The 21,699-nt window shown below is 40.6% G+C and overlaps 1 protein-coding gene across 1 annotated transcript in view; it reads right to left on the bottom strand.

Annotated features, from left to right (window-relative positions):
• Positions 1-20,490, bottom strand: part of LOC126175638 (potassium voltage-gated channel subfamily KQT member 4) — a 992,116-nt gene extending 971,626 nt beyond the window's left edge. The window contains exon 1 of the mRNA XM_049922528.1: positions 20,310-20,490. Coding sequence (XP_049778485.1) covers positions 20,310-20,443 — 134 coding nt within the window. The 5' untranslated portion in view covers positions 20,444-20,490. The remainder of the gene's footprint in view (positions 1-20,309) is intronic.
• Between the last annotated feature and the right edge of the window lie 1,209 nt (positions 20,491-21,699).

The raw sequence follows: 21,699 nt of genomic DNA, 5'->3' as shown, positions 1-21,699 counted from the left end.
TCTACAAAATATTGCATCTGCGGCTGCTAGAAGACAGAAATCAGCTAAACGTCCTGGTCGTTTAAAAACCTTGTCAGTTGGTCAAAGTCTCTGATTAAGTCTCATCGTTTGTCACACAACGGAAAAGGCATGTGTCGCAAATTTTTTCTGCTTTATAACGGTCTATATAGAGTTCGCAAAATTATTCATGATAACACTGTCGAAGTAGAAACTCTTAAATCTCGGCGCTCTAAGGGAATACATCATATATCGAACGTTAAAATTTTTGTAGAATGACATACTTTTGAGAAATTAACAGTTATATGTAAACATACAGAGAATATGAGGATACCGCACCGTGTTCTGGCAGCGGCACATACTCAAAGCAACAGTCAAGTCTGCGCACCGCACAAGGCAGTCGTTGACCGCAAACAATTACTTCCTACGTCACGTGTAACTACAGCTGATCGAGCGCTCAGTGCGAATGCACTGACTGCCGTAAACAAATACACAAGTCTAATTTCTCCGATTAAATTCAATATAAAGCTATAGTGACTTGATAAATTATGTTATTAACGTTCAGTACTTTTCAGGACACAGTTGTATAAAATATTTAAGAACTTCAGGTAAATTCTGTGTGTGTCCGACGTTAAGAGGACTTGCTATCGAGAAAATTTCAGGAAGAATGTAATATCGAAGAAGAAAGTAATAAACTAAAAAGGTAACTATTAATTGAGTTTATTTCTGAGGTAACGTATTTCCACTTAGGTATGTACTTTAGACGTAATCTGCTGCTCGCGATTACGTGATTTATACTTTGTGTTAACTGATTTTGACAACGATTGATTAATGAACAGCGTTGTTACTTATGTATATTATGCATCGCTTGGCTGCTGTGACTTTTTCACTGATGTCATATTTTTTATTATGTGCCTGCTGTGCTTATTTATTTAAATTATAATTGTCACCTGATTAGTCGTGCTGATATGGTTATGTATGTAAGTCATACTTTGTGATTCATCTGCTTGCACCTTCATGTTTACTTATTAAGATTACATATGTACATTTATCTGCTTATGCCGATATGATGCTAATGATCTGTTTATTATGCAAGATATATATTTGCTGCTTTGCATATGGATTGCATATTTACACATTTTTATTTTCTTGTCATATCTACTCTTTAATTTGGTATATAGAAATGCAGATATACTGTGTACGAACATGGAGTTTAGGTCACACTATGGTATTAATTATAGATTGTTCGCTTGGCAGAGCCTCGTTGTAGGGCTTGTGCTGCATCCACTTGTTGACATTCTGTTCTCTACTGGTATATTTACTCGCTATTGCATGTTTTGCTTGCGCTCAGTGCTTTATATTTTAAGACAAGAAAATTAACTGCTATAATTCTACGAACGACATTGGTGCAAGAAACTTCATTGAAGTCACATGAGCTGGTGGTTTTATGGAAGCTGTACAAATTTATGCTAATAGAAAGGAACCTAACGACATGAAATACCAACACTAGGTTTAGACCATTGACAGTTATTACACTGCATTCTTCGTGAGCAATTGAAATAGCAAGTGACACTTGACACAAAAAAATACTCCACATGTTTGCTTCTGTTTTGCCATGATTCTTGATGTGTTGTACACACTGTGAAATATTACGATCATTCACACTCCTTACTCGTACTTACTTATTGAAAGTTATTCAAACTAAAGGCTGTGAGAGGTCATGTATGGATTTCTTTTATCTAATGATGGACAAGGAAACCAAAATGTATTTTATAATTCATAATGAGTAGAAGATTTGGGTCAGGTGGATAACACAGAGGTCGTGTGTGGACGTTGTGTCTTCGGATTGTATGGGATGATGAATTGAAGTTTGCACTAGGATTTTATCTGTACTTGTTCGAGGAGACTGACTAGAGGAAAGAGTTGTTATGGAAGTGAAATGATATTGGTGATAAGGTTTATATGTATCGACGTATTGAAGAGGTATTATTGAGGTATTGAGATTGTGTGAAGTTGATTATTATTGGAGTTTTGGTGGACAAGAGGTAAGGTAAATGATATTGATGATAAGGTTTATATGTATCGACGTAAGAGGTATTATTGAAGTATTAAGATTATGTGATGCTGATGATTAGTGGAGTTTTGGTGGATAAGCGGTAAAGTAAGTGAGGAGCATATTTTTCTTTTGTTGGTTTATATGGAACAAGGAGGATGAAGATGGCAGACTAGAACACTCAAGTGGAAGGAAGATTGTCTACACACACACTTTGTTAAATAAATAAGCAGTATATACTTTATTTTTGGAGATAGGAAGCATTTGCATATCTTGGCACACTGACAGTTGTTCAGCAACCGTACATTTTGATTTGGCTTGGCAAACATTGGTCTTGACATGATGACTACGACGTTGACTAACTATTATTGACTGTTATACACTGTTACCACTACTACTTGATACAAATGTTGAACATCAAATTTTGATAGAATTGCATTTTCACAGTTAACACTATTCAATTACACAGTAGTACTTAAAATGTAAATGAAAGATGAGTGAGTGTGTTTTGTGTGTTTTCCTTTCCTAATCCCAAATAATTGGTACCGACCTACCTCCTAAATATTATTCTACTTGTTTGTTGTGGCTTGCACTGACACCCATAAATATTATACAGTAGGTTTACTGATATTTGTGTATTTGTAATAGTTAATATGACAATTATCTGATATCATTTGTGTGTTTATTATAATTTGTATGTTTAGTGTAAAAGCATTGATAATAATTTTGTAAAAGCAATTGTGTGTGCATTCAAACTGTTGTTCGTGCTTGCACCTATCATCACTGATGGGTGCCACTTGGAAATGTTTAATTTCTGCTGATGAACTCTGATGAACTGTCTAATTAGTGATAGTGAATATTATTGACTGTTACCTGCACTCGTTCAACATTGATGGGTGCCACTTGGAAATGTTTAATTTCTGCTGATGAACTGTGATGAACTGTCCAATTAGTGATAGTGAATATTATGGACTGTTACCTGCACCTGCTCAGCATTGCTGGGTGCCACTGATGGAACTGCTTATACTGAGATAATGTTACTTGTTGCTGTCTGCACCTGCTCAACATTGCTGGGTGCCACTGTTGGAACTGCTTCTACTGATGATGTCACTTGTTGGTGTCAGCACCTGCTCAACATTACTGGGTGTCACTAATGGAACTGCTTCTATTGAGATAATGTTACTTGTTGCTGTCTGCACCTGTTCAAAATTGTTGGGTGCCACTGTTGGAGCTGTTAAAATACTGCTGATGAAATGTTATGAGACTGCTATTTGCACCTGTTGACCATTGCCTGGTGCCACTGTTGGAGCTGTTTAAATACTGCTGATGAAATGTTATGAGACTGCTATTTGCACCTGTTGACCATTGCTGGGTGCTACTGTTGGAACTGTCAACTACTCTGAGGAGTGCTACCTATTTATTGAACTATTGAAAAGATTTTATGTGAATATTTGTTTAAACTGATTTTTTGTGTATTTACTGTTTACGAAGTGTTATGAGACTCTTACCTGCACCTATTCGACATTATTGGTGTCACTGATTGAATGATACTTGTGTAAACCATAATGTAAAATCTCATGTATGCAAGCATTTGTATTCCTTACTGTATTTTATATATTAGGTTATTGAAGGGTCAGTGCAAAGCCAAAATTTATCTAGTTATGTGATATTTACTTATTAATATTATATTTTATTTTTGTCTGTATTTTTTTGGACGAATTTGGTGGTATTTTCAACACCAATGCTGGTAAAAAGTACCATCAAATTCTAGCCCGTGGAGGAGGGGCATATGAAAAGTGGCTACCCTCAGTCACAGTACCAGAGATTGCGCCAAAGAGTATTATTCCGCCGCCTCCACTGGGGCAGTAGTTGTTCAGAGAATGTCGAGAGCAGTTGTAGTTCAGAGGTTGCCGTGGGAAGTGCTTGTTGAGAGGATGTCGAGAGCAGTACTAGTTGAGAGCATGTCGTGTGCAGTTGTTCTTCTATTGGGCGAAAGAGTAAATGTTGTTCGGGTGGTGTAATGTATATATGGAAGATGTTGCAATGATCACAGTGTATTTTTCGTCAATATATATGGAGGTAACAAAAATTTTTTATATTTCAAATTTCCTAAATAACAATGCTTCTTGGTCACAGGTTCAGTCAACAAAGCATCTGGCTCGTGTTCATGTATTAGACTTGAAATTCTGGTTTCTATGTGCAATTATAGTATTTCTGGTTTTTCAATTAGTTCATTGTAAATTGTGTTTAAAATATCTCGTCGTATTGAGGAAGAACCGTGCCAGATACGTGTACGTTGAATCACACTTCCACACACAGAACAGTTACACTTGTGCTTTGTCGTTTCGTAGCTTTCATAGTTGCTGGGGACTTAATTAATCAATTGTGTTAACGGAAATTTCCTCTCATTCTTTAATGTTATGTTATGCAGTCAGATTGCGTACTAATACTAGTCAGGGCCAACCGGTTAGGAGACTTCGTAACCGGACACACAGCTACTAAAATTATTTTCATTTTATAATGAAGCCCCCATGCAAAGGCTAGTTGCTGATCAGACACGTTATTAGGGGTGGAACTGCACTATTATAGACATTTATTGCGGTATTTGTTTTCTGCCTTTAGTCTATAGTTAACTATCAATATATTGCTACCAGATTGCTCGCGATTCTGATGGAGGTAAGTTTGAAATGAGTTCTGTCTGGAGAGATATTGGTTTCTGAAGTACGTTGTAGGGTCAAGTGTGTAAATGAGGTGAATGAAGAATTACGCCAGTTTTGCCTTCGAATTTTTTGAGTATTCTTATATTCTGAAAGACCACTAAATCTCTTCATCGCTATATAACTCGTCAGACTTAATTCTACGCCTACTCATTTCACTGTTTAATAATTATGGTTCCAGATCGATGGAACGTGCGTAACAAGGAGATGCTAGTTCAGCGGACTAGCCTGAAGTAATCGGGCACTTCTATTTGTGTACGGGACTACGAGAAGGATGACTTCCACATCGGGACACAGCTTGCATGGAGTGTGGTCCGAAATCTGTTTTTTTTTTTTTCCAGGAACATCGAAAAAAGGAACATTCGTGTATATACATATTTAATTTCCGTAAGAGAATGAGTAGTGTAGCTACGACATTTTAGGTGAGACGTACTGCACATCCACATGCGCCAACGACGATCCAGCGTTTGTTCGGCGAGAGTTCATTACCATTCTTGTGGCACCATCATGTCCCGCATCTTGTAAGGTCCAGGGTTCTATATATATACCTGTAACTTCAGTGTAGTTATGTATTTAAATGAAAGTGTCATTTCTGACCATCGTACCTTTCCATAGCTAAAAGATGAAGAGGGAGGGAAAAATCTCAAACCAGATGGTTGACGAATACCTCAAGTCATATAAAGAAGCTAATCCTTAGCGAAGCAGCACAGGTGACGCTGTATGATTAGCTAAGCTGACCTCGAGTAACAAAAAAAGGTGTGGACAAAGAAACGTACACTTACTTTTATGTGATAAGGAGCTGTAACATCCACGAGATAAATTTTAGCTACAGTGCTACGACAGGAAATTAAGCCTCTAACAGTTATAAACATTAACTATTCGACACATAAAAAAACAGTGAAAACGATGATAAATATTAATTATTTACATAATATTTTATGATGTAATTCGACATATCGATGTGTATCATACAAAGACAATGATAATTGCTTTTATGATCTGCGTTTGTATTCTTTTGTTTTTACCTTTTGTTGGTTGGATTTTGTAGGTTGCGGACGCATATCAAACTGAGGTCTGTTAAGAAATTGTAATTATTTGTCAATTATTACTTGAGAATAGAGTTCATTATTATTATAAATATGAATGAATAATTATTTGTAACTTTAATTCCTCTCTCAGTAAGCATTATCTGTGTTAATTATTTCTTTCCGCTGCAAGGAGCGCAGCCATTGATGACAGCGATTTGTATCGCGTTTTTTGTCTGTGTTTTCCCTAGAAAAAAGTCAAATGTTTGCTTGATGAAGTCTAAATAGTGCACAATACGAAAGTAAAGTTTAATAAGCATTTCAAATACTTATCCCATTTGCTCTAACAATAGAAAGTCTCTATCAATTGTCTGCTGCCATCTTAACAATTATCTCAGCGGCAAATTCAAATTACGCAACTCTGCAGACATAAATGCCGAAGGTAATACAAATGTGTAAAAATAAATGTGCACCGGTGGTCACGAACTCATTTTAACGAAAATAATTCGAATCAGATTGGTACTTTAAAAACAGTGCTCATAGCACGATCGTTATAACAAACTTTTCTAGCTGATGTATGGAGCCGAAATTAATTACGCACGAGTTGCGAAGAATATTGTTTCAGGCAACATACGTCAGTGCTGTGCGCGGCTGATATTCGGTGGTTTTAATGACCATTTTGCTGAAGATAACTGTTTCCATCACAATCAATAGTTGTATAGAATCTGTTGTATGAACTGTGATTTAGTGACACTTACACAACTTAACGACAATACTTTACCACGACGTTAACTTGGAGTTCTTTAGCAACTTGACCAAATCTTTAGCCGGGAGAAAAAATATTTAGTAATTACTCAATGTAATAAAATAAGATTATAATTTTCATTTACAAATTAGTTAAATACTAAACCACTGAATAACACAGCGAAAGCCACAGAGCCCTGATTATTTTTCTTTTAATTTATTTTCATTAGATTTAAGAGTTCGTTCTTTAATTGATTACAGCTAGAAATTCAGTTTATTTGACGACCTACACTGTAAACAATAGTAAGAGACAGTTGATGAGGAACAGAGCTATTGCATCTACAACACAATAAGTTGCGTGCTTTATTGATATTAGTTGATAGTTCCACGACAAACAGTGGCAGTTTTATCCCAGATTTCAGATTCTCGATATTAACAGTTCTGTCAAGATGTGAGCAGGTGAACAGTGGTAAGTGAAAACAACATGGCTTCGAATAGTAGTAAAGCATGCGATGTTCATGCTAGGAAAATGCTTTTGTGGGACGATTTCTACGAATCAGAAGATGATGCGGATGACTATGACTCAGATAACGACCGTGAAAATGTTGCCGCACGCTAATGCGCTTCAAACGTTATCGCTAATCAATATAATGTGCAAAGCATCTTTCACTATTTCGCCAGTGTGATGAATGCATTTTATTTGGTAGCTGATCTCTGCAGCACAGAGGCTACTAGAATTTTTTATACTACATTGCTGACCGAATTTCTTCTAAGATTTGACTATCACTATGTTAGAATTTTGAGCCTCTGTCTTCATACTTTCTGGCGTCGGTGTTGGTACGATCAGGTCACGCTTCTGACTGCAGGTCACGGTTCTGACTGCTCTAATGAATTACACATTATATGTCTAACATGCAGATAATTATGAACTGAAAGGGGGGGGGGAGGGAGAAAAGAAAGGAAAGGGAAGGAAATAATGTCAGCTGCATTACGATTTTGTGTGGGATCAACGGCGACGAGTGAAAATGTATGCCGGACTCAGACTCGAACCTCAGATCTCTTGCTTACCAGGCAATTGCTTAACCACAGCGAATATGGGCACAGTATATATCGCAAATGTGCGGACTATCTCGGCACGCTCACCGGCCAATTGACATTCCCACCTGTCGTCACCAACCCACAGTGCTCGTCCAGGGCCTTAAAAGCTCTTTGACTTTGGATTCACACTGGTGGTCGAGAGTAAATGAGCATCCAACACTTTCGGACTGAAAGAACAGACACCACGCACTCATATAACTGATTCGCCTCGGTGGGCAATGAATTCACAACCTCCAGTGCAGATGCATGTTAATACTCCACCTCCAGTGGGAATCTAAAATCAAAGAGCTTGGAGGACATGGACTGAGACTTAAGGTAAGTGGCGCTGGTTGGGAAGGTGGGTCGGTCTCGGAGTACGTCAAGATAAATCCGCGCATATGCCATAAACATTGTGTCTGGATGGCGCAGTGGTTTACGTAACTGCTTTGTAAGCAGGGGATCCAGAGTTCGAGTCCCAGTCCAGCATACATTTTCATTCGTCGCCGCTAGTTCCTCACAAAATCCCGATACAGCTGATATAATTAGTTCCTTTCCTTTCTGCCCCCTCTCCTTCAGTTTACACAATATTTGTCACAGCAGTGGATCCCGCGTGGTGTCTGCTCTTTCGGCCACATCTGAAAGAACAGACACCACCCATTCACATAACATGCATGTTTATAAGAGGGGTGTACCACGCTTAGGAACGAATGGTTTTAGGTATTGTTACGTTAAATGAGTTACTTGGTTATTAAAATCAAGGTAAAAGTAGATATACTCATTTCTCATTATTATCTTAACTACCTGAATTATACTCATAGTTCAGTAACGTTTCATTGATAGAGATTATTTTTACCTTTGTTGAGATCCGTAACTTAATAACTTGAGTAACTGCGAGAGTTAACTGGTAAACGACACTAATGTCAAATTGGACGGAAATCGGTGGATTGGATGTACATCTACAGTCGAACAGATAATTACAGTTTCAGAAAAATTGGATGATTTATTCAAGAGAAAGACCTTCACAAACTGAGCAAGTCTATAACGTGTTGGTCCATCTCTGGCCCTTATGCAAGCAGTTCTTGGGACTGGCATTGATAGACAGTTGTTGGATGTCCTCCTCCTTCTGGCCAAGTGGCGCTTTGGATCGTCAAAACCACGAGCTGTTTGGAGGACCCTGCCCATAATGCACCTTACGTTCTCAGTTGGGGAGAGATCTGATGATCTTGCTGCCCAATTTGGGGTTTGGGAAGCACGAAAATAAGCAGTGGAAACTCTCTCCGTGTGCGGGTGGGCTTTATTTTCCTTAAATATAAACCTTGGATCGCTTGCAATGAAGGGCAACAAAACGGGGCGATAGAATATCGTCGACGAACCGTTGTGCTGTAAGGGTGCCGTGGATAACAACCACAAGAGTCTAGCTTGGAAAAGTAATGCCACTACAGACTATCACTCTTGGTTGTGAGGTCGTATGGCGGGCCATAGTCGGGTTGGTATCCCACTGCTATCTGAGACGCCTTCAGACACGTCTTCGGCCTGTAATCAGACTCAGTGCAGCAGTTGTTTCCTAAAATTTGCAAAAAATATCGGATTTTACCGACATTCACCGTCTACTATTATTTTGTGCTTTGCATTCTCTAGGTATATTCCGCTTTTCTAGTAATGACCCACGTCCATGTAGGGTCACGTATTTTTCAACCGTATACAAGGCGAGATGGTAACAGGGCTGAGGAAATCACAATTAGGATCATTTGAAAGATGATTTCCAGTCCTTGCATTCGCCTTTTAATACCCTTGGTCAGAAACAGACAAGTTTTTGTCTCAGACATGAAAAGATAGTGAACGTTAAAGTATATCTGATCGTTAGTATACACGTTAATGTCGTTCGTGGTCGCTTATTAGGCTAAAAGGGGACTACCTCATTTCCCATGAAGATTTTCAGGTACTGTTGCCCATGAATGTGAACGAAGCTGCGAATTTCATAAATGTACTCAACCCCAATGATACGTATTATATTCCTTGCAAGAGGCCAGAGATATTGGTTAGGGAGGTTATTTCATTTTGAAGTAAGTAACAGTATGTGTTGGTCAGTCTGGTAATGAACTTGTTCCGAAAAGGATGGAAGGTGGCCTACCGTGTAGAGAAGACAGTATTATTTAAAAAAGGATTGTTGAATAATTTGTTTTGAGGAAAGATATTGAGCAAAGGAAATTATATTAATAGAAGAATGATGAAAGCCGACTTTTAAGGTACCTAATCTAATTTTTTTGTACTTAAATTGTTAGAACATTGCGAATGGTTGAAGTTCCCAATAGAAATTTAATAATGCAACGTATAGTCTTGTTTTATCGTTGAACAAGTGTCAAGGGAGGTACACATGTGATCAAAAGTATCCGATCACCTGGATGAAAATAACTTACAAGTTCATGACGCCCTCCGTGGAATTCAATATAGTGTTGGCCAACCCTTAGCCTTGATGACAGCTTTCACTCTCGCAGGCATACGTTCACTTAGGTGCTGGAAGGTGTCTTGGAGAATGGCAGACCATTCTTCATGGAGTGCTGCTCTGAGGAGAGGTATCGATGTCGGTCGGTCAGGCCTCACACGAATCGGCGTTCCAAAACATCCCTAAGGTCCCCAGAATGAGATTTTCACTCTGCAGCGGAATGTGCGCTGATATGAAACTTCCTGGCAGATTAAAACAGTGTGCCCGACCGAGACTCGAACTCGGGACCTTTGCCTTTCGCGGGCAAGTGCTCTACCGTCTGAGCTACCGAAGCACGACTCACGCCCGGTACTCACAGCTCTTCCGCCAGTACCTCGTCTCCTACCTTCCAAACTTTACAGAAGCTGGAAACATCCCCCAGGCTGTGGCTAAGCCATGTCTCCGCAATATCCTTCCTTTCAGGAGTGCTAGTACTGCAAGGTTCGCAGGAGAGCTTCTGTAAAGTTTGGAAGGTAGGAGACGAGGTAGTGGCAGAAGTAAAGCTGTGAGTACCGGGTGTGAGTCGTGCGTCGGTAGCTCAGATGGTAGAGCACTTGCCCGCGAAAGGCAAAGGTCCCGAGTTCGAGTCTCGGTCGGGCACACAGTTTTAATCTGCCAGGAAGTTTCATCCCTAAGGTGTTCTATAGGATTGAGGTCAAGACTCTGTGCGGGCCAGTCCATTACAGGGATGTTATCGTCGTGTAACCACTCCGCCACAGGCCGTGCATTATGAACAGGCGCTCGATAGTGATAAAAGATGCCACTGCCATGCCCCAATTGCTTTTTAACAATGTGAAGCAAGAACGTGCTTAAAACATCAGTGTAGACCTTTTCTGTGATTGTGGCACGCAAAACAACGAGGGGTGCAAGCCCCCTACATGAAAAACTCGACCACACCATAAAACCACCGCCTCCGGTTTTAATGTTGGCACTACATGCGCTGGCAGATGACGTTCACCGGGCATTCGCCATACCCACACCCTGCCATCGGATCGCCACATTGTGTACAGTGGTTCTTCTTTCCACACAACGTTCTTCCACTCTTCAGTCGTCCAATGTTTACGCTCCTTACACCAAGCGAGGCGTCGTTTGGCATTTACCGACATGATGTGTGGCTTATGAGGAGCCGCTCGACCATGACGTACAAGTTTCCTAACCTCTCGCGTAACTATCGTAGTACGTGCAGTGGATCCTGATGCAGTTTGGAATTCCTGTGTGACGGTCTGGATAGATTTTTGCCTATTACACATTACGACCCTCTCCAACTGTCGGCGGTCTCTGTCAGTCAACAGTCGAGGTCAGCCTGTACGCTTTTGTCCTGTACGTGTCCCTTCACATTTCCAGTTCACTATTACATCAGAAACAGTGGACCTAGAGATGTTTATGTGTGTGGAAATCCCGCGTACAGGCATATCACACAAATGACACCCAACAACCTGACCACGTTCGAAGTCCGCAAGTTCCGCAGAGCACCTCATCTGCTCTCTCACGATGTGTAATGACTACTGAGGTCACTGATATGGAGTACCTGGCAATAGGTGGCGGCACAATGCACCTAATATGAAAAACGTATGTTTCTGGGGTGTCTGGATACTTTTGATCACATAGTATAACTGCACAGAGGAGGGTTATTAAGAAATATTTTCGCTATCTTGTGTAAGTGTGTGTACTTTATGAAAATGTGTATTGTTGTCATGTCATAATGAAACATAGTTAAATTTGGAGTCTTTGTTCTCATTGATTTGTCGTCAAGATTAGTCCTCTTTTTCATTTTTACTCTGTTTGCACACTCGCATTGCACATAGTGAGTTATGTACTAAGAAGCATTTTATGAAAATTGGTGAGATACTGTCTTGCATTCCACATCGCAAATACGGTAAATGAAAGTTGTTTTTTGACGATCACATCACAGCATTATTCCTAACAGCAACAAGTTGCTGAGCAAACGAGCGTTTCGTGTGCACAGTCGGACAACAAATTTAATTACCATCAAAGTTCGTGTCTGCGTAAGGCACAGTGATTGTCAAAGCGTTTTGGTGTAAATAGTATCAGTATCAGTTCAGAGACTTAACAGCAGTAAAATATTTCAGTAAAGTGCTATCTTGAGAATTTTGATGTAGTTTTATCAGACAGTCATATACGTTAATATATTTTCATTTGCTGTGTATATGCACTAACAGTTCTGATACGGTGATTGTTTGTAAGAGTAAAGATAAAGATTAGTAACATTCAGGGTCAACATTTGTTCTGTAGTCAGGTAACATGTAAATTTCATTGAGAACGGATTGCTTTCTTACAAACGAATTGTTTCATGCACCGATTAGTGTGGATTTCGCACCGTCTGCTGGATAATTTTTGTTTGTACCTTAAAGCTTTATCACATGTAACCAATTCTGACTTATACTGCAAGTTTTTTTTAAGGAATAATCGCGTAAGTAACAGGAAGGGCATTTCTTCAAATTGATGAGTTAAAGTGTAACAACAAAGTAATTCACGGACAATCAACTTGTGGGCATGCAACCTTGGATTACCCAACACCTTACACTTTCTTCTCAATTTGTAATCAAAAAGCAATCGCAAAGGGAAGTAATATGTTCTGTGATGCCTCTATGATAAGCCGTTTAGTAACACAGTATGCAGTTTTTACCTTGACAATTTTCTACATTATCGAATTTCCTAAAGATATTAATCACGATCTTCGAAATCCATCATAGAACATTTCCGATTTCACCACTTATCCTATTGTACGGTTATCCTAGATGGAAGAACAAGTCAAGAATCCGGTGGAGAACAGTTTTGCAGGTGAAATTCGTCTTAGAAAAGGGGTACTATGAATAATCCAGTAAATGAATCGCGACCTGATATGTTGTTTTTCTTTCTGACCGAAGAGCATGGCCGTTGTGTTAGATTCCATTTCAGAAAATCAGCTTTCAATTTTTGACTCTGAACAAAATCCAATGGTTTAAAAGAAAAATAACATTAATACCATACCTTTGCTTGTGTGTGACAATTCTGCTATATTTAATTGTAGTTGAGGATCAACAGCAAGACATTTTATAGCGTTGGCTTTGACTGAGCCCCGGAACTGACTATTTGTACCATTTTCCAACATACAACAGCCTGGCCCGCAAACAGACTTCATTTGTGCTATCGCATGCAGTAAGATTACAAAGTCAAAACAGCTCCTAATTGAGAGTCAAGGTAACAGACTCAGCTACGCTGGCGCACTGCAAGGGGACACCCATTTGTCGGGAAAGTAGCCTTCTCGCTATTTTGACATTTGTGTTCTCATAAATAGGTACGGCAGCAGAGTGCCTGCAGTTATTCTTGAAGTTTGTACTGTATTGCTAAAATTATGTTATTCTAGCAGCGAAATAGAACAAGTACAGTAAGATGAAAGTTAACAGATACTCTGGTATTTAGGACACAACCAACGTGATTTTAAAGGGACAACTGACGCTGCAGCTCAAATATAGTTCTGTCTACATAGAACATACTTACGATAGTGACACACCGATTATAACGAGTAAATGGGGGTACACTAAGAAGGTGTTGAAAGTTCTGTAACCTGTCACAGAAATAAAATGTATTACTCTTAGTTAAGTAGCCATGGAAAGTCTTGAGGGTATTTAGATACACTAAAAATAATATCATATATGAAAGTGGAAGGACTAGGTAAATAATACGAAATAGTGAAAAGAAAGAGAAAGGTATTGGAATAAATTTTAAAGTAGTACTAGTCAGAATGGTAAACGATGCATCCTGGAAAGTTCTGAATTTGCTAATCATATTACTAAATTTTATTGTAAAATCCTCACATTGCAGGGAGTAACGTCGTACGTTACAAGATTTGCTTAATTAAAGAATATCGTTGTAAGTGTTGTTCATAGTGCGTGGTGAGACTGTCATCCAAGGTATTCTGTCCAAGGTGTATAGCACAGTATTTGAAAAAAACATGTTTAGTGACCCCCAGACGCTTCTGGTTATGCTTTCAGTTACGTTTTTAATGATGCGCCTCGATGAATAACGTCTACGTCTATGTCTACTGCACTACATCTGCGACGGTTAGTTTCGAAGAAGAAACTTAGACGAGAGCATTTTTTGAACAATGTAGGTAGGAAATTATTTTTTTACTACTCTACCTACCATGAGTTCGTGGAGTACAAAGACATTCTGATCAGGCTAAGGGAATACAAAGGCGCAAGTACCAGTGAAAATGCGAGACCAAATACGTTGAGTGAAGGTAAAAATATAGAATGCTCCCCACAGTTCATTCTTTCTTATGGGACGGCGTAACAGTTTTTCATTAGAAAACAAATTAGACAGTTTAAACTGCGTCGTGAAACACCAGGATTCTGATACTGATATATTTACAAATTATAAGATACGAGCAAAAGCTGCATGGTAAAAGTAAAGTACTTATTAATAAATTGACGATATGAAGCTGGATTTTAGCTGCCAGTAAAGTTATCTTTTGGATAGTTCAATAATATTCCATCAAAGCTTGTGTGCCTGTTGTTAAATTCCTATGTATGGTAGGCATAAACTGATAAAAGCAGTTTAAACGGCGACACGCTATATGAAGGTCTGCGTTGTAGGTGTTGATGAGGTGGATGACATGAAACGTCTGCACATTGTATAATGTTCCGTTAGCTAAGTCTTACTCAAAATTTCTTGAATCAAAGATATTAGTATCCGTCACACATAAATGTTACTTGGTAATTCATCTGTTTATGGTATTGAAAGTGTAAGAATGTTCCGAGATTGTTTGTTGATTGCTGTGGACGAGTACAACAGAAATCGGTCAAATTTTAGCACTAATGTACATATTTCTGTTTCGTGTAACATAAAAAAATGGAAGAAAACTATTTCATGGAGCCCCAAACACCAAATATTCAATCCTTCTATCGGTGGACCATACATTAGACTATAATGAAAACAGATTCTCTGTCGCTGTACACATGATTACGAAACCACTTAAATTCCATACAGGGACAACAGTATCTCGTGTAAAATTTCTTGGCGTTGTTATTTACTAAAATCTGCGAAAAATGTCGAATTGTTGCAACATTTACCATCGACCATCGTTTTGTACTTTTCATTCTCTAAGCAGAGTGTCCTGTTCTAGAAGGAACCATGCCCAGGTATGGTAATACCAGATGAGCTGCTAGCTGGCAGAGGGTATTACAATTAGAAATATTTAGGAGAGGTTTTCCAATTCGTGGATTTGTCTTAAAACGAAGGGAAACTTTAACCCTTGGTCAGAGTAAGGCAGTGGAAACTATTTTCATTTCCGAAACAACAAGTTCCAGAAGAAAAATGAAAGGATACTGTATGTGAAAGTATATTCGTACGCCAGCATACACCCCAAGGTAGTTCGTGATTGCTGATAAGGTTTCTGTGATTGAGTCTTTTTTCTTTTTTTTTTTTTTTTTGTTATGGTTTTATGGCGCAAAACTGCTACGGTCATTAGCGCCCGATAAGTGAGTCTATCATCGCCGTCTACTGGATTTTTTTCTTACTACCTCAACTCTTAAACTGCAAACATGTTACCAGTACTGATTTGTACTACAAGCTTATGTTCTTACAAAATAAACGCGTAACAAAATGACATTTTATTTCCTTAAATTGATGAGTTAAAATCAAACTAAAGAGTAATTCTCAAACGATAACCTTGAGGATTTTCGACACGGAATAAGCAATAGAGAACTAATTCATTATTGGGTTACAATTTTTTGGGTTTACAGCCAAATAGTCATTTTTTTCTTTACACAATATTTCGACAACTCGGCTGTGTTTTACGGTTGTCGAGCTCACATCCCGCTGCACGCTGTTTGGGTACCAACCAAATTGTAAACAGTACACACTGTGAGCCGCCTAAACGATTGTGATCAGCGGCGTCAAAGAATAAAACAGAAAGACAGCACCAACAGAAAAATGTTATGGAATAATGTAAATAAGTTTAAACCAAAAAATGCTTTAAGAATAGGCTCTTTAACAAAGAAATCTTAATAAGATCTAATCTATGAGCAGCGAGAGAGCATTGAGATGTTTCCCGACGTGATACACGTAAACAGAGCACTGGATTCCACGCTTTACTCTAGCTAAATCCTCTGTCCTAGCTCATTAAGTTATCAGCCATTATCTCGATCGCTTCCTTTATTGCACTGTCCAGAGGTTGCGTCGAGTGCGCCTTTACCCTGCTTTCTTAGTATTTTATTTCATGCTCGGTGGTGTGGTGGTTCTGCGACAGCTGATTAATTTGATGCTTAACTCGTGTGTAAACGTTCGTTTGTTCAAAAACTTAAAATTTCCCTACGAAAGTTTCTCACCGATTGCTTCGGAATTTTGATATAACATTGCATTCGAATACGAGCTTGTTTTTTATATCTATTTTTTAAATATATATAACTTACAAATAAATATATAATATGCCACGACTAGCGACAATTTAAGAACAAATTGCAGGACACAATCTTCACAAGTAGACGGAGCAATTATGTTACATGAGCATGTGCCTGGGAACACTTTGGCCGGCCGCGGTGGTCTAGCGGTTCTGGCGCTGCAGTCCGGAACCGCGGGACTGCTACGGTCGCAGGTTCGAATCCTGCCTCGGGCATGGGTGTGTGTGATGTCCTTAGGTTAGTTAGGTTTAAGTAGTTCTAAGTCACAGGGGACTTATGACCTAAGATGTTGAGTCCCATAGTGCTCAGAGCCATTTGAACACTTTGTTTTCATGTTACCAGCTCATTTTCTCCAACCCATTAATCAAGGAAAACACATACGAACAGAACGTTAGAATCGTGGGGAACATGCACTCTTGGTGACGTCTGGTTACGCTGTGCATCGCCGGTGTTTTGTTTTACATGTCCCTGTTGCCGTACGACGTACGTCATTGCCTGATTACGGGTAACAAACTCTTCCAGCAATCAATACGCCCTTTGCAAGCACACGAGTTACTACGTACAGTTAATCACAGGCTTGGCTCGTGCAACTGCAGTGTGCACAAATGCAGATATGGCAGATGCCCATTTGATGTATGTATTAGCTGGGGCGATGGCGCTCGCGATCAACGTTTGTTCAAAAAATGGTTCAAATGGCTCTGAGCACTACGGGACTCAACTGCTGTGGTCATACGTCCCCTAGGACTTAGAACTACTTAAACCTAACTAACCTAAGGACATCACACACATCCATGCCCGAGGCAGGATTCGAACCTGCGACCGTAGCGGTCGTGCGGTTCCAGACTGTAGCGTCTTTAACCGCTCGGCCACTCCGGCCGGCTCAACGTTTGTACCGGGAGTGTTTGCTACAGATTGATAGGTAGGGATGGACCAATTACCTGGTCCCCTCGCTTCCCGGACCTAAACCCACTGACTTTTATTTCTGGGGTCATTTGAAAGCTCTCGTGCATGGAACCCCGGTACAAGATGTTCACAGACTCCGTGCCCGTATTATGGAAGATTGGAATCATACATAACACTCCACGGATACAACAGCGCATCCGAGATTCACTACGACCGCATGTTGGTGCATGTATCAATGCCCACAGATGGCATGTAGAACGTCTCCTGTGAGAAAGAGTTCCGTGTGGTGTGCTGGTGCGTTCTGTTAGTGTGTTTGTCCCATTATTAATGAATTGGAGTAAATGAGTTGTAACAGGGAAAAAAAATCGTTTGCAGAGCTATGTTAATATTACATAATTTCTTCGTCTGCGTGTGAACAATGTGTCCTGTGATCTGTGCTGTACGTTTTTGTTACACCCTGATTAAAGGGGAAACGTTATTACCAAAAATCTCGAAAACTTGTTGACGGATTTACTTCAGATTTTTTCACAATAGTCAGAAAAGATTTGGGACGGACACGCTACATATTTTAATACATGTAATATATATAAGTGTATATGTAAAACGTGTAACAGCGAAACATCGTTAGCAAACACGAAAGCTGTATTTGGCCTTTCGGCTTATGATTAGAATACTACACTACTGGCCATTAAAATTGCTACACCGCAAAATTTAACCGACAGGAAGAAGATGCTGTGATATGCAAATGATTAGCTTTTCAGAGCATTCACGCAAGGTTGGCGCCTGTGGCGACACCTACAACGTGCTGACATGAGGGAAGTTTCTAACCGATTTCTCATACACAAACAGCAGTTGACCGCCGTTGCCTGATGAAACGTTGTTGTGGTGCCTCGTGTAAAGAGAAGAACTGTGTACCATCACGTTTCCGACTTTGATAAAGGTCGGATTGTAGCCTATCGCGATTGCGGTTTATCGTATCTCTACATTGCTGCTCGCGTTGGTCGAGATCCAATGACTGTTACCAGAATATGGAATCGGTGGGTTCAGAAGGGTAATACAGAACGCCGTGCTGAATCCCAACGTCCTCGTATCACTAGCAGTCGAGATGACAGGCATCCAATCCGCATGGCTGTAACGGATCGTGCAGCCAAGGCTCGATCCCTGAGTCAACAGATGGGGAGGTTTGCAAGACAACAACCATCTGCACGAACAGTTCCACGACGTTTGCAGCAGCATTGACTATCAGCTCGGAGACCATGGCTGCGGTTACTCTTGACAGGAGCGCCTGCGATGGTGAACTCTACGACGAACCTGCGCGCACGAATGGCAAAACGTCATTTTCTTGGATTAATCCAGGTTCTGTTTACAGCATCATGATGGTCGCATCCGTGTTTGGAGACATCGCGGTGAACGCACATTGGAAGCGTGTATTTGTCATCGCCATACTGGCATATCACCCTGCGTGATGGTATGGGGTGCCATTGGTTACCCGTCTCGGTCACCTCTTGTTCGCATTGACGGCACTTTGAACAGTGGACGTTACATTTCAGATGTGTTACGACCCGTGGCTCTACCCTTCACTCGATCCCTGCGAAACCCTACATTTCAGCAGGATAATGCACGACGGAATGTTGCAGGTCCTGTACGGGCCTTTCTGGATACAGAAAATGTTCGACTGTTGCCCTGGCCAGCACACTCTCCAGATCTCTCACCAACTGAAAACGTCTGGTCAATGGTGGGCAAGCAACTGACTCGTCACAATACGCCAGTCACTACTCTTGATGAACTGTGGTATCGTGTTGAAGCTGCATGGGCAGTTGTACCTGTACACGCCATCCAAGCTCTGTTTGACTCAATGCCCAGGCGTATCAAGGCCGTTATTATGGCCAGAGGTGGTTGTTCTGGGTACTGATTTCTCAGGATCTATGCCCCCAAATTGCGTGAAAATGTAATCACATGTCAGTTCTAGTATAATATATTTGTCCAATGAATACCCGTTTCTGATCTGCATTTCTTCTTCGTGTGGCAACTCTAATGGCCAGTAGTGTATATGAACAGGCCGAGTAGGCCTGGCGTAACGTGTCCCAGGATAGTATTTGCCAAATTTACGCTCGACTGGATGCCACAGTCAGCTCCCGCATTGCCGCCCATGGAGGCTACACCACGTACTTATACGGGTGTTTCAGCATGGGCTGATACTGGGTACTTCAAAATCGTTTGTGCCATAGAATTATAAATGTAATCATTTCATGTACTCCATATGCAATGTTGCAATGTTACCGGTAGTCTACTACAGAATCTGAATTTAGAATAACAATAAAGAAGGCACACGGTCAGATCGGGGAGGGGGGGGGGGGAGAGGAGGTGACAGAGGGGTGGGACGTAACCAACATAGGATGCAGAAAGAAGGACAGGGAGAGGGGTCAGAGGGGTTGACGGAGAGGGTCAGAGGGGAGAAGAGATTAGGGTATAGGCCTATGTGCAATTGCCATGACACACTGGAAAACATGTGCTTTCTGTTTTCTTTCTTTTCCGTTTAACCAGGTTGAGCCACAGCAACGTGTGGCCGGGAAAAGCTAGTGATAAATGCAAATCACGCAAAGTTCTTGTTTGTTACTTGTAATTTTAAAATAACCACGAACATTACACGAAGCTGTGGACCTGTAACCTCCAAAAAATCCGCTAACACAAGATAATTATAGCCAAGGGGGTTGCGAATTTGAGAATCTACTGTCGGGAATTCGCCTATTATGACAACACAATGTACGTAGGCTGATCTCGGCGTGCACTGTAGAGCTCCAGAGCGCGTCACATCGCACATTCGACACGCTGCCGCATTCTCTTCGCGTGCATTCCGCTCAGCAGTGGACCTAGAGATGAGAGAGAGAGAGGCGGGAGGGTACTCACACGAGCATGTGGTAGATGATAGCCTGCAGTCCGCGCGGCCGCTCCAGGAAGTTGTAGACCTTGCTCTGCAGGCGTCGGTAGCGGGCGTCGCGGCGGCTGGCGCGGTAGTTGAGCGGCTTGCCCAGCAGACTCATCCGGGGCTGTTGCAGACGGCCGCGCCTCTGCCGCCGCTCCCCGGGCGTCAGGCTGCAACACGACGCGGTATTCAGTCTTCCTGCACCATTAGAGGAAACTAGTCGAGCTGCGAGTCAAGGTCGCACGAGCCAGCATTTGCTTCACAAAACTTAATGTAATCTAAACGTAAAACGAAAAATATTCATCACCGGATCCTTTCACGAGACAGATGGAATTGTAGTATTTTAGTTCATTCTGTGTCGTTTTGCCGTTCTGTCCCTTCTTATGGGAGTGGAGCGGACTGTTGTAGGATTTAGTTCTTTTCTGCGAAAAATTCCAGTAGTAGTGAAACTTCTTTATTTAAATGTGTGAATCTGTACTTAAATCGCTGAACGACTGAGAAGATGAAACTTCTACGATATTTCATTCTGAAACATCTGGGTAAAACTGAACGTACTGAGCCTACTTTCTCTTTACTTTTTCTTATCATGTCAACCCTGTCCCACAATATTATAGCGCATCAATTTGACTGCTCAAAAATATTACAACCTGACTTCAAATAATTATTTCAACGGAATGGCCCTGACTAAAAAGAAATCGTAAGAATGACCTATACATTTCATAAAGCACTTACCTCATAAAAATCTTCATTACGCGAACTACTGCAATACAACTAGCGTCAATACTGCCGGCTAAATGAAAGATTCTAACTACAAAAGCCACTACTACTAATAGGCATGTGGTTAGCAAAGGAAAGATTTTGTTGCAAACCAGATAATGTATTTTTTTACCTTAATAAAGTCACATCCAGTTCAAACACGAAAATAAATCGTCATTGACATCCAGTACAAAGATATAAAATCAGGAATAATTTTCAATCTCCAAGTCGGACACTTCCAGATCGTCACTTAAGACCTCTTCCCTCCATCAATGCTAACTTCTCACATTTAACATCCATCACTGCTGGCTGTTCACCTCCAACTGCCCAACAGTACTTCAATCACTGATGGCGACTAACTTCCAATTGCCCAACACTACTAGCGATTAACTTCTAACACCGAGTCCATTCAGCCACAGTCTCTTACAAAGAAAGCGCAGTCAGAGATCCAATACAAAGCGCTACACAGCGCTGCCAACGCAGAAGCAGCCCACTAACAGTACGCTCGGAGTGAAGCACAGATAATTACTAAATGGGAATGGGAGGTGATTTCAGTTCCAGAATTCGTTTGGTAAACAACGGATGTCTATACGCAACGTATGGGGTGGTCTGTTATAT

The sequence above is a fragment of the Schistocerca cancellata genome, chromosome 3, assembly GCF_023864275.1.
Source record: "Schistocerca cancellata isolate TAMUIC-IGC-003103 chromosome 3, iqSchCanc2.1, whole genome shotgun sequence".
In the NCBI taxonomy this organism is placed as follows: Eukaryota; Metazoa; Arthropoda; class Insecta; order Orthoptera; family Acrididae; genus Schistocerca; species Schistocerca cancellata.
Note: the sequence above shows the minus strand (reverse complement) of the source record. Positions and strands in the feature narration are given on the sequence as shown.